At 35.4% G+C, this 14,307-nt stretch overlaps 1 protein-coding gene across 3 annotated transcripts in view; it reads left to right on the top strand.

Moving 5' to 3' along the window:
• The window catches only part of LOC149800773 (ATP-dependent chromatin remodeler CHD1-like), a 127,617-nt gene extending 116,248 nt beyond the window's left edge, over positions 1-11,369 (top strand). For all 3 annotated transcript variants that reach the window (XM_089954755.1, XM_089954756.1, XM_089954757.1), the window contains one exon: positions 1,200-11,369. In XM_089954755.1, the coding sequence (XP_089810881.1) occupies positions 1,200-1,347 (148 nt within the window). In that variant the 3' untranslated portion in view covers positions 1,348-11,369. The remainder of the gene's footprint in view (positions 1-1,199) is intronic.
• Positions 11,370-14,307: the final 2,938 nt, after the last annotated feature.

Below are 14,307 nucleotides of genomic sequence, written 5' to 3' on the forward strand. Positions count from 1 at the left end.
TTATGTTAACAGGCCATGAAAGATGTATTTTTTAATGCATCATACAGCATGGTTACCAAAACATGTTCAAGATGCATTTGACAATAGGCTTTGTTTGAGTGAGTGTTCTCACAAGGATCTTTCCCTGATTTCAGATGTGCATGTGACATATAGTGCTCGAACATTAGCTTGGTTCCATTTGATTGAATGTGCCAGCACACAACATTGACTGTGCTCACAACAGGACCAATATTCAGACAACTTTGTACTCTAAACTTGAATTTATTTTTGTTATTTGAACCCATGAAAAACTGTCTAAAATGTGCTTGATATCTAGAACTGAGGGAAGCAAATTCCAGTGAGCGAATTTTTTGCATTAAAGATATGCTGAACTAAAATTTACGTGATCTTGGTTTTCAATCAGACATGTAGTTCAGGTAACTGAATCTTATTAGGACTTGTGGTTTCAGTAGCTCAATCTCAGTTGAATATAAGTTCAGTTGGGCATATGATTCTATGAAATCCATGTCACTGGTTCAGTCTGTTTTGGGTTTATGGGCCTACTAACTTGGGGTATCAGTAGGGCATATTGTTGAATCTGTCTCAAATAGGCTTATGGTTCCATTAACTCAATTTAACATGGTTTATGGTTTAAAAAACTCAAAATCAATAAGGCTTATGGTCCAATGACTGAGTATCACTCAGGCTCATGTTTCAAGGAGCACCATCTTAAATAATGTTATGGTTTAAAGAAGTCAGTTTCTATCAATATGTTCATGGAAGTCATGCATTAGCCTTGTGGCTAAATATACTCAGACTCAAGGAATCCTATCTCAGCGAGGTATGTATTAAAACCTCATGTTGCTTTAAAGTTTAAATTAGAATAAAGAGAACAAGAGCAAAAGAGATTTTTTTTATTTATCAGCCAAGAATATTGCAGGTCTAAGACTTGAAGATAACAGTGATGCATGTTATCTACATTTAGTTTCAGAAGCTTTAAGCTATTGCTTACTTTGGTATTAGTGATAAAGTGCCATCAGGTTGTTGTGATTGGCAGAAAATTGTCATAACACAATATCAGCCCAAGACACAAGGGCAGTTCAAAACAGTCACTGTTTACATCTGAAGTCCTTTTTATAGCATGTGGCTAAAAAAAGCAATGTTGTTCTGATTGGAATCTTGGCTTGTCATTTTTTGGTAATGTTATTTCTTTATTTCAGCTACCAGAGTAATCCGGATCGTAAACGAAGGGGAGATGGATACTTTGAAAGAGACAGGCGATTTCATAAAGACCCAAGATTGTCGGATGAATATCGAACTGAATCTCATTCCCCATATACAAATGTAGATGGCCAGTCAAGGCACTGACATCTACTGGACAATTCTGGAAAGCATCAAGGTGAAGGTGTAGTTATGTTGGTCATCATGGTCAGAGTCAAAAGCTTTTCATGCTCTTGGTTCAGATAGCTGAGAAGCATACTTGCTAAGACCATATTAGGCAGCAAATTGTGGTGTACATTTAAGTGTTAAGGCCTGCATCATGATCTCCTGAGATGAACATAATTATTTCCCCAGAATTTCCAGCATACAAGGGTCCTCATTTCTACCTTATTTCTGTAAATAGGACTCCATTTTAACAGCGATGAAAATTAATTAATTGAAGAATTTTAATGAATGGAAGTCCCAAACATTTGAAATGGATGTAAATGTAGGAAAATGCCATTGGAAATGCTGGTGTTCCGCTTCGGGGAGAACTGTGTTACTGAGGTGTTTAAAGAGCTCCAGGAGAGCTTGTGTTCTGTTTTTCATTTTAATGTCAAACATTGCAGCAGAGAAAAAAACATGCTGTGACAGGAAAGAAGCAGCTGCTAAGAAGGAAAAGAAATCTCGAAACTGATAGATTACTAAGTTTTGGAGAGCATTGGGAAAAGTGATAAGAAACTTCTCCATTTAATGTGATGTTAATTAAATCGAGAAAAGTGATAAGAAAATTGTCTCAAGATGTGATGTTATGGATGTAACAAAAGCACAATATTCCAAATGTGATGTTATACATCTCAGAATTTACTTTTGTATTTTTTTCCTACCATTTGGCCAGGCCAAATAAATATTTATTACTGATGTGAAGGAAAAACCAAATTGCAATCCTAATCGGTATAAAGTTTCATGTTGTACATTTAATGTTTCGTTTCTTCTTGTTGATGACAACTGGTTATGTCATGAATTTTTTTGATGCATTTATGTATTGGCTGTAGCCAAATATAGTTCTTGCATGAATTAATAGAAATGAAAGATGTATATGTTCTTGGAAAGCATACATGTATATTAAGACTATCATTATATGTAAGTAAGTGGTGCTGCAAATTTTTACAAAGACTAGTTTTGTTTGGTTTTTTTTAATAGGAAAAAATGTCAAATAAACTGCCTTTCTAGGCCTTCAAAACTAATCTTGCACATTATATGTGCAAAAAAGGAACCAATGTAGGACGTTGTAATTTATTTTAATAGATATACTAACCTGACACAATGGATTTAATGCATCATATAAAATTACATTTTTCTAAGGTGATGGTTTTTTTATGAGTCTTCAAAGATAAAACACCTTCATGAATGTTACCTTCACTCAGACTTGAAGGTTCTTCTCACCGGTGAATTCATCACTTTGAAGATTGTAGCATAACAAAAGCTGATTAAAATATTGAAGAGCACTACACCATATCCATAAAACTGAGTGCTTTGTAGCCAAATAATTTTAATTGCACAACCACATCATTAATTTGAGTGTCTACGAAAATTCCTATTCTCTCCACGGTCGCTTTCAGTGTAACTTGAGACAGAAATATTTGTCATTCTTTCTAAAATATCTACAGAGTTTGCCAAGGGAAGTAAAGCATATACATGTACTTTATTTCTTTGTACAAAATTAACAGAAAATGGATTTTGATAATTGCCGGTGTGTGTGTGTGTGTGTCTCTCTCTGTGATTAAGAGTCTAATTTTGAATAGACAGGTGTGTACTTATTGTATGTAGAATTATATTTGCATGTTTCGTTCCATTCCTATTTCAAGGTTACCTAAGTAACAAGAAAAGAATTTGTGTAACATTATCACAAAGGGTATAGGGTGGCTGAGTGGTCCCATCATTATCACAAGGGGCATTGGGTGGCCGAGTGATCCCATCATTATCACAAGGGGAATTGGGTGGCCAAGTGGTCCCATCATCACAAGGGGCGTTGGGTGTCCGAGTGGTCTAAGACACTTGCCTTTACAGGTCACTGACAACTCAATCCTGTACATATGAGTTTGTGTCTCGGTATCTCCAATGTGGGTATGTGAGAAAGCTTGGCAGTAGCTTCCTGTGTGTCCATGTTTCTTTCTGGGGGTTTAATCACATCGCAAATATACTAGGTCCCATGATTTATTAACCAGTACTTTAGATAGCTTTTTAAATATGCTTATTTTTCAAATTGAAATTTCACCATTTTATCTCTACTGATCATAGACAAGAAGAATTAATGGAATAGGATGTTATTCATCATCCATCTAAAGTCTGCCTGTCCTTTTGCAGAAGTTTGTTAATGCTACTCATGAGCCTCTTGGAAGATTACTTTGAACTTTGACACACTTTCACCCCAAGGTCCAGTTACTCTTAAATGAAAATAATGCTGCTTGGACATTAAGTGTGGCCACCATTATGTCCATCTGGAAACATTGTTATTACTGCTCCTGATGAATGGATGGCAATATCAACATGGAGTTTTCACCAAAAGACTTCTTATGGTGTCTAATTATCCTAAATGAAAATGATATTCTGACATCCAATATGCCTGCCATTATAGTCATCTGAAAAATATTTTTGCTGCAGTTTCTGGATCGATGATGACATTTGTTGACATGGGATTTCACCAGATAGAAATCAATATGGTTCTGAATGACAGCAGTGCTGAGCTTTAGTAAAATATTCAAAATCTTATCACTCACAAATATCAGAGATGATTTAAACTCCCAGCAGTGATAAAGAAGAAGCAGTCTTAACATGGATTCTTAGAAATTCTTTTCAGTCAGTAGAGAAAAACATGGAGGAAAATTGAAAAATAACTAAAAAGTCAAGAAAAAGTGTTAAATGTTCATTATTACAACTATCACAGTCATAAACCACTAATGTGATTGTTCTTTGGCATTTGGCAGAAATTTTAGTTTATATGGATTCTGAGCTCTATGGGAGGTCTGGAAATTTTTATTTTTTGATTTGGAAAAGGTGTGGAATAACTTTTTTAATTTTTGTGGCAGGAACCCTGTAATAAATTTATAAATGCGAAATTCAGGTAAGTCAGAGATACATGTAAATCAAGAGTTTACACATATAGCCATCACTAGAATGTGCCTTGCATTCCACATTGTGGGTTTTATAGTGAAGGTCTTGGTTTAGTATTTTGTTTTGATCATACTTGCCCTTTTGTTCTATAACTTGAATGTCATTTGAGATTATAGAATGAAACTTGGTATGTTAATCCATCATCATTAAAAAAAGGTATGTTGCATACCACAATAGGTGTCATATTGTCATGGTCAGTATCATGGCTAATTATTTTATTTTTTCCATCACATGTTCTGTTCCACTCTTCAATTTTTGAAGTGTTTTAAATTAAGACATGTAACTTGGTATACTTGTACATTTGGGGTTCATCCATCAAGAGCAAGGTGATTGCTAAAATTTTTCAATTTCCTTCACACGTTTCCTTCTTTGTGTTTCAAACCATTTGAGATTAAGGGATGAAATTTGTTCCATATTTTCATTGCTAGAAATACCATATTGGGGGTCCTGTCTTCAAGGTCTAGGTCAAGGCTCAAAATTTAGTTGTTTTCCATAGCATCTTTTTTCCAGTCAATACCTCGAGCTGTTAGACATGAAGAGTATGCAACTTTTTATACAGGTTCACCAACATTAGAAGTTTTGTTGCATAGTACATTGGGAGGTCTGACCTTCAAAATAAGTGTAATTGTTGTACATGTGAACATTCTTATTGTACTTTCCTATCCACTCACTAATTTTAAAACCATTTGAGAAGAAAGGATAATACTACATGTCTGTACTGAAAGGTGTCATATACCATATTGGGGATCTTCAAGGTCAGTAGTTAGGTTCAAGTTGCATTCTGCATTCTAACTTTCATAGCTGTTTGAGATAATTGGATGAAAATTGGTCAACAACATTGATATAATTGCATACTGACTTTTTATCTTAATTGCATCATTGCAATTCATAACTCACAGAACTGTGTCCCCAATGAATTGGTGCATAATCGATTTTCAGCACAGTATTTTGCACCGTGATTGATTTCTCCAGTCTTGGATACAGTTGTGATCATCTGGTCCAGCAGTTTTATTCACATTTGTTGGTATCACAGTATGATTATGGTGGGGCTAGTCCTAAAAAGGTCATTGTTTTCATTTACATATTTTATCTCCTACTTTTTTCTGAAGAATTGCTCACATGATTGATTTTGGTTTTATAAGCATACAGCCCTTAAATACACCATCCTTCCCATTCTCATTTAACACATATTGCCTTACTGTCGTGTTTTTAACTGGAATTGCAGTCAAAAAAACAAGATTTTACATATTTTTGTATTCTCAAAATGCGTAATCCATATCAAGTCCAAAGACTTCTTTAACAGGAAATGGGGGGGGTGCAGAAACAGGTTGAAATCGCCACACAAACAAGGAGGTTGAAGTCTAGTGAACTTAATGATTGGAGCTAAAATAAATTAGAACTGTGTTTCAAACAGAATGGGTCAGTTTTGGTGATAGAAATGAATATTAGAGACTACAGTTATGCTACAAAATGCTTGTTCTTTTCTTTCATTATGTTTAAGTGGCTTTACATATTTTTTTTTACTTTATAACAAGAACAAATGATTAATGTGCACACATTTGCATTTTTTTTAATAAAAATTTTCTACATCTTGTTGATTTTGATCAGTTGTAGAGTTTTCTTGCAATGATTAAAATAATAAATGGGGTTCAGTGGAATAGAGTTGGAGGTCAGGGTATCAACTTAAGCAAATAAAAAGAAATGATATGGTTGATAGTTAAGTACAACTCAGCACTGATCGAAGCGTCTAGGTGGGCTGCAGAACAATGATTTTGAGGATCAAGTGAATCATTGCACAGTTAACTCTGCACTGCTTGTTCATCCAAGTCAGTCATGATGGCATTTGAACAGATAGGTATATTTTGTTTAGTGTCAGTGTGGTATAATTCTATTGAAGATTTATTTTCTCACAAGTTATGTAACTTTCAGTAGATAATATGCGGCACTAGTAAAGTACATACTGTAAATACTCGCTTACATGTCAGTCCAACTGTACTCGGATGCTGGGAGTAATCAATAGAATGAATAACATAGACCCTTATCTGCCAGTACATTAGGCAACAACAGATTAGAGTCTGTGTTGTTTGCAGTGAGACATGACTTAAAAGCAAGTATATACAGTGTGTTAATTTTTACCAGTCTGCCATTTTAAAGGAAATTTATATGCCTCCATAATGATTAGGTAGAACATAATTCATAGTCATTGGAGTTAGGGACATTTATACATGACTGGTATGGATGGAAGTAGTTTTTGCCCCTGTAGTGTGTTAAGAAAGTGTAAAAGAGCTTATTCCCCTTGTGACTGTTGACCATTAAAGTGCAACTGCATGAATCTGTGATAGCAGATATGGGTCTACACAAAAGTAGATATTGTACATTTTTTACTTGCTATTTAGCGATGGACAAGGCTTGATGTTGCTACTTTTGAGTTCCCATTTTGTTTTGTCTCTGAGCTTGAAACAGCTTGTGTTTGGCATGTTTTCTTATTACAGTTAGACATGCTGACAAGAACATTGAATTAACACTTGACACATGCTAATGCTAAACGCCTGCAGTTTTGTTTATATTTTTTTTTTCATTCTTGGCTCAACTGGTTATATACTGGAAGAACTTACGGGATGGCATGTTGTCCATTGTCTCTCCATCCATTTGCACAAGTTTGTTATCATTACTCTTTTCTACTTGGAGGGTTGCAATGAAAATTTATACAATGCATTCATCCCATGGTCTACTTTTTCCTAAATGACAGTACTGCTGCTCAGACATCCAGTATGGCTGCCACAGCAGCCATATTGAAAAAGGTATTCTTGCTACTCCTCTTGAATGGATGGCCATATCAGCATGAAGTTTTCATGAAAAGATCTGTCCCATTGGTCTTAAATGAAAATAGTACCATGCAAGACATCCATTTTGGCTACAACCATGAACATATGGAAAACTTTGTCAATAATTAACCTTAATGAGTGTTTTATTGGTTTGGGTTATCACCAATAGTGCCTAGTTTGCCATAAATGAAAAATGGGGTTAATCTTTTTAACCACATCTGGAGTACAACTTCCACTGAAAATATTTTAATGAAACTTTTACCAGTTATATGTTTTGAGAATACAGCATGTCACAATCCATGGTTATGTCCCCTGCCATGTGATTAGGTCACTGGAAGGGAAATTAAAAATTATTGACTTCTGATGTTTCTCCATGTACAGGTCTGACTTTTGAAATAAAACAGGCCTTTTTTATCTTGACTGTGCCTTGCTTAATCTGTCATATCCCTTTGCCACAAGGTCAAGGTCACAAGAAAGGATAATGCTTCCTTATCCAGCCGGTTGCTCTTTTGAGACGCATTTTATGTGCTCTTTTTTGTTGAATTTTTTTGTACTTGTGGGGTTTTTTTCTTCTTCTATCAGGTAAATAATGGAACTAAAAGATATTTTTAATCTTCAATTTCATTCCTGAAGATGTTGCACTTAACTGCAGTCAAATTTATAATGTCTTAAGTTTATTATGAGGGTAGGGGGTGTTAGCTCATCTGGCCACTGGACTTTTGGGGTTTATGTTATGGTATTGATAACAAGGGATATTTATGCATTTTAACGAGGTGATCAAGTGTCTGATAGGTTGAACATGTTACTAGAGTCTTTTTTTAAGGGTAAACTTCATTTTTTTATTTAAAAAAAAGACTTAAATCATCAAAATGTCCAGATTTTATGTATGAATAAAATCAGCACACATCATTGAAAGAAATAGTTCTAAAATCATACAAAATTTAAACTGGTCTGTTTTGTTAATGTATCATTTAGATGTTACGTGAGCCTACCTTGTTTTTTTTTTTAAAGAACTAGATTTATTAGAGGCTGAGATTTACTGTTATTTTTAGCTCATCTATCCAAGGCCCTAGTGTGCTTATGGTATGGTCAGCATCCTTTGTCAGATGGACAACATTTCCTTGTGACCTCTCTGGAGGCTTTGTTTGCAATCAAGTTTGATCAGATCTAGAATGGAGTTTTATGTCTTCAAGGTCAAATATGAGCTTACCACTGACTGAATGTGCTTGTTCCCACTCTGAAGACCATATTTTTAGTTTGATTTGAATCAGACTTGAAATCATGGCTTGATTCATAAAATTCACTCATGAGTTTGCTGATGACTGATATCTGTGAATAATATTAATTACATGACTTTGCATCTCATTGACTTAGCTTGTTTGCCACATCAAAGCTGTAGTTCTGATCTGGTTTTTATATCATTTAGAAAATGAGCTGTCGTAGAGATCGATTTTGATCTTATCTGTCCATACTGATGAAGATCTGCATATGATTAGCTGAACCTGACATCTTACTCAGGAAGCCATATATCTGATCCAAATTTGATCATATAGAGGCTTATGTGATTAAGATCTTGAGTTTCTTAATGATGTCCCTTTGCATATAACTATGTGATCCAGTATCTGATTGGCTGAGCTTGTTTATTATAGAGACTATTTCTGGTCTGATTGGCTGAGCTTGTTTACTCTAGAAACTACTTCTGGTCTGATTGGCTGAGCTTGTTTACTCTAGAAACTACTTCTGGTCTGATTGGGTGAGCTTGTTACCACTCTAGCGACTACTTCTGGTCCGATTGGCTGAGCTTGTTACCACTCTAGCGACTACTTCTGGTCCAATTGGCTTAGCTTGTTACCACTCTAGAGACTACTTCTGGTCTGATTGGCTTAGCTTGTTACCACTCTAGAGACTACTTCTGGTCTGATTGGCTGAGCTTGTTACCAGTCTAGGTACTACTTCTGGTCTTATTTTGATTAAACTTGTAAGTAGACTTGAATTATCAAGATCTTAGATTGGTGCAGTTATAAGGTTCATGAATATTAATATGGTGATCTAGCATTTGGTTGACTGAGCTTGTTGACACTTTAATGACACCAGTGACTTGTAAAATTTTGAACAGAATTGGTCACTAGGCTTATATAATAAAGATCCATAGAGCTGTATTATTATGAAATTACATATGCTAATGAGGTAATATTTCTGGTCCAGTTTGAATCAAACTAATCAAATAAGTTAATTGTTATTGAGATTTTGACACATTTTGTTAAGAACAAGACCAATGCATTGACTGGGTTTTTAGCAAGACCTATGCATATTTATGGGGTGATATTGCATTTGATTTGCGTTTTTAGCAAGAGCTGTGAATATTTATGAGTTGACACTCCATCTGATTGACTGGGGTTTTAAGCCTTAAGAGGCTTATATCCTAAAGATCTCTGTTGAGTACAAGTGAGCAACATTTATGTATGTTAAAAACTTGATTTTGCAATTGACTGACTTGTCAGTACTCTTTCGTTTATAATCAGTTTATATAGAACATCGTTACATTGTATTAAATCATCAAGATGTTGTATTAGTTTGATTATGAACAAAATTTGTGTATATTTATGAGATAATCTTGTACTAGCTGAGCTTTATTACCACTCTGGAAACAAAATTTCATTTGGATATTGCATCACCTGCATATATAAGCATATACCATCATTTTCCTTGTGAGATCTGTGCATTTTAAGGAGATGATCTTGTGTCTGCTTTATTCCACTCTTGATCTCTGGACTGTTTTTCAGCCATTTCCAACAATACTTTTGGTCAGTAGGTTTATACCTGCAAGTTTTTGGACAAGTTTTGTACCAGTCCGAGGTAAAATGGATAAATCAACATCATGTGAAGTTTGAGAGTTGATGTACGTATGGTTCTGTTCTGATAATACTTCATTAGCTGCATAAGCTGGTTTCTGAAATGGTTCGCTTTAAAGCTATTTAAGCCAGGTGGGCATTATCAGGTCCACTTGGGCCTCCTTTTTGTTTTTGGGTAAATTTTTATTTTAAAAAAGTAATTTGTTACCAGGATTTCAATGTATTAATAGGGTTTCACTTACATTAACTTTCGCACCCCATGAGTAATGATTACAACAGGCAAGTACAGTCTCAGCATTGATGTTTTTCATCGTTTCTAAGACAAGTCTATATACCAAAAATTAACAACTTCTGAACCATATCACATAGCTTCAGTTCAGAGTAATGTACATCTAAAACATGAACTGGTGAGGAATTTTTGTGTGATTTTAGTCTGCATCCATGCTTGGAATGAGAAATTGACTCGTATGTTGTTAGCATTTATATTGCCGCTAAGACAAGACCAAACTGCAAACAGCGTAGACCCTGAATTGCCATTGCTTAATGTGCTGACAGCAGGGTCTTTGTTGTATGCTGTACCAGTTACTTTTAACAAACTGCATAGACCCGTATCTGCATGAGCTTTTTTGCAATGATAGATCTGGGTCTCTGCAGTCAGAAGTGACTTATAAGCAAGAATATATGTAAGTTGAGGAATGCTACTTACATCTAGTAAATATGTTTGTAGGAATATTAGACAAACTTTATTTTTTTGCTGCTTCCCATTGAATTGAATCAATTCAGTTCATGATTTTAGTGAAAGCTTTATAAATATTTTTAATACTTTGTTATTTCTGTAATTTTGATGCAGTTGTGAAATGCATCAGCTCTGTCCTGCATTTTCATAATATACATACAGTAAGACATCCACATCAGTTGATAAGTAGAGACGGCTGTCTGGGGGTTGTTTGCAGGTGGGTGGACATTACATGGGTAAATGGATATCACATGTTTAATGATGCATTTCATGATCTGTAATATGCTGGAGTTTATTTCTTGATTGATTAACTGATTTTACTGTTGCAAGTTTTTCATTTGCTTCACTGAGAGTAGTTGATGCACAGAGTGTGTTAATTGGTTCACTGCTATAAGCATGTTCTAATATATGCTGTCATGTTTTTTCTTCATGTAAAATGTCAGCAAATATCACTCATTGTTATCACATTCAGTACATTTTACATTATCATCATCATCATCGATATGGTTCTTGTACAAATAAAAGGTTATCATCATGTTCAATTATGTAAATAATATGACAGAAGCAAGATGCTGAAGCAAATAAAGAAAAGAATGAAAAGAATGCACAGTATTGTATTTGTATATTTACCAGCAAGACTTTAATGTGGTGTGTTATTGTTGTTGTAGGGTTTAACGCCATTTTCCAGCACACGATAGGCTATGCATGGCGGCTAGTATTAATGGTGGAGGAAGAACCCGGGAAAACCCCGGAAAGAACCACCGACCCACGAGAAGCTACTGGTCAGCTTTCTAACATACCCACATTAGCCGAATCCGAGACTCGAACCCACGCAGACATTTGAGATGGCAGTGATCTGTAACGGAGAGCGCTTTAGACCACTCGGCCACTCGGGGCCCCTTAATGTGGTGTGCGCGTGTGTGTGTGTGTGTGTGATATATGTAGCTTTCGTCTCACTATAGCTATTTTAATTTGAGCATAATTTGGGTCAGATTTATGATTCCATTGCCATATCACCAGAGGTCACATTTACTGTTGTCCACCGAGCCAATTCTGTCCCATCATAAAAATCGTTTCCACTCTGGAAATTTGGAGTGAAATCAAATAAGAGGCTTTAAGAAGACCTTGATGATGTTTTGTTTACACTGTTTTGATTTATGACCCCTATTTGACTTCAACATTAGTTTCCAGTTTCATTTGTACACAGTAACTTTTGAGACTTAATAGACAGAAATCAAATTTGTCTTGAGGATTGCATTTAGAAGACCCAAGTCATATTGGGTTTCCACTGTTTTCTAGAAAACCATATAGTTGTGACCCTCTTTTGGTTTAGAACTTTGCCCTTCATTTTCAGCTCAGTAACTTTTGAGAACTTCAGTATAAACCGAGTCTCTTTGTCCATAGGAGTTGTAGGATGACTTGTAACACATTGTCCTTTAGCAAAAGTTTGTTGTCACTCTTCCTCCTAAACTAATTGGAGGCTTGCCATGAAACTTAACACACACATTCATTGCAAGGTCTAGCTTTTTCCAGATGAAAATGGTAATGTTCATACATCCAGTCATCTTGAAAATTGTATTGCATTTTTTCATTGATCAACATTGGGTTTCTTACTAAAAGACTTTGGATGAGATCTTGTTCCTAAATGAAAATTGTGCTGATCTGCTCCCCTCCCCCCACCCCATTATGGCAGCCATTTTAGCCATAGGGCTATTGATATTCCTTCTGCATGGATGGTTATATCAACACACGATTTTCACCAGAAGACTTCATGTGATGTCTTGTTGGTCTAAAAGAAAAATTGTACCAGTCTGACATCCATTATGACCACCGTGGCAGCCATCTTGAAAATGTTGCAATTCCTCCTAAACAGAAAGTTGTATTAACATATTTTTCAGCAAAAGATTTCTTACAGAGTCTGGTTAGTAATAAATTAAAACTGGCGACCATCCTGAAAATCTTATTCTACCTACTCCTTCAGAAGAAATGGTCATATCAACATGGTATTTTCGCCAATAGACTACTTTTGACATCTGATTGGAACTAAATCTGGCCACGACAGCAGCCATATTTAAAACGTTATCACTATGCCTCTTACACATCGACATCGGGTTTTCATCAGGAAATTTCTTTTTATGCCTTGTTTGTCCTAATGAAAATGATGCCGATCTGACATCCAGTATGGCCATCATGCCATTCATCTTGGTCTTTTATTTACTCCTCCTAAACAGAAAATCATATTGATATGGGGATTTTATCAAAATGGTTCTTGGGGTGACTAGTTCATCTTAAAGAAATTGGCACCATCTGACACCTACATCAGAAAATCTTGTTATTGCTATTCATTATGAATGAATAAAATGCTAACATCTAAAATGACCATCTTAAAATCTTTATATTACAAATCCTGAATTGATTGGCATATAAATTTAGGTAGTCCGAGATTATCAGTTGTTTTCGATGCACATTATTCCTGTAGATTTTTTTCGACCAGTAGAGTATCAGTAACTTCAAGGGACTCTTAAATTAAGAAGAATAGGGACAAGTTTGATAATCATACTTTTATGAATTCTTTTTTTCTAAAGTTCTGCTTGCATGTTTGCCTTTTAATTAAATGGTGTTTGTGGAGGAATATGTGGCGTCCAGACACATTTCTAGTTGTATCTCCATCATAAATTAGTTCATAACAAGTTGAATGCATAATTCTTATTGTTCCCAACTATTCATAGAAGATGAAGCATATTCACTAGGACCTTTCATTCTCTTCCTTCTATCCATCCATCCATCCCACCTTCGCTTCCACTCAACAATTCCCTTAATTATTATTAGGTATCAGCCATATTTGTTTGCCTCTGGATGTTGATGAGACCATGACTGACTTCAGTCAGTATTCCGCATCATCATTTAGCAGAGTTGTAGACCCTGATTGTCAGTGTCGCCAACTCCGCTTTTATTTGACCACCATAAGTTGGCCTATGCTAGTATTATGATGTCCATTTGTTACCATGCAGTAGCCACACTGTCTACCATCCACCATTTTACCATGCAGTAGTCACGCTGTCCACCATCCACCATTTAACCATGCAGTAGCCACGCTGTCCACCATCTACAGTTACCATGATGACTTGCACTTAGGATAAGGATGAGCCCTATTGACTTTGAGGTCAAAGGTCAAGTTAATGTGACTTGAAGAAAAACAGTTTTTGCATAGTAACCATAGATTTTCACATTTCATTCACCAAATTTTGTGGATGACTAGCACTCGAGTTAAGGATGAAACTGACCGACTTTGCTGTCAAAAAGGTAGAGCAATTGCAGCTAAAGGAAACTGGTTACTGCAAAATTAGTTCAATTGTAAGCTATATACCTCATGGATGACTTTCATTTGTAATCTGCAAATAAGAAGCCTGTTCATTTTGATGTCAGAAGATCAAAGTGACTGAAAGAAGAGAAAAAAAATTGGTACAAAACTTTTATTTATGGACCATGTACCTTAACTATAGTTTGGGGATGACTTGCACATTGGGTTAAAAAAAATGAC

The sequence above is a fragment of the Sinohyriopsis cumingii genome, chromosome 4 (assembly GCF_028554795.1).
Source record: "Sinohyriopsis cumingii isolate HCF-2022 chromosome 4, ASM2855479v2, whole genome shotgun sequence".
Classification (NCBI taxonomy): Eukaryota; Metazoa; Mollusca; class Bivalvia; order Unionida; family Unionidae; genus Sinohyriopsis; species Sinohyriopsis cumingii.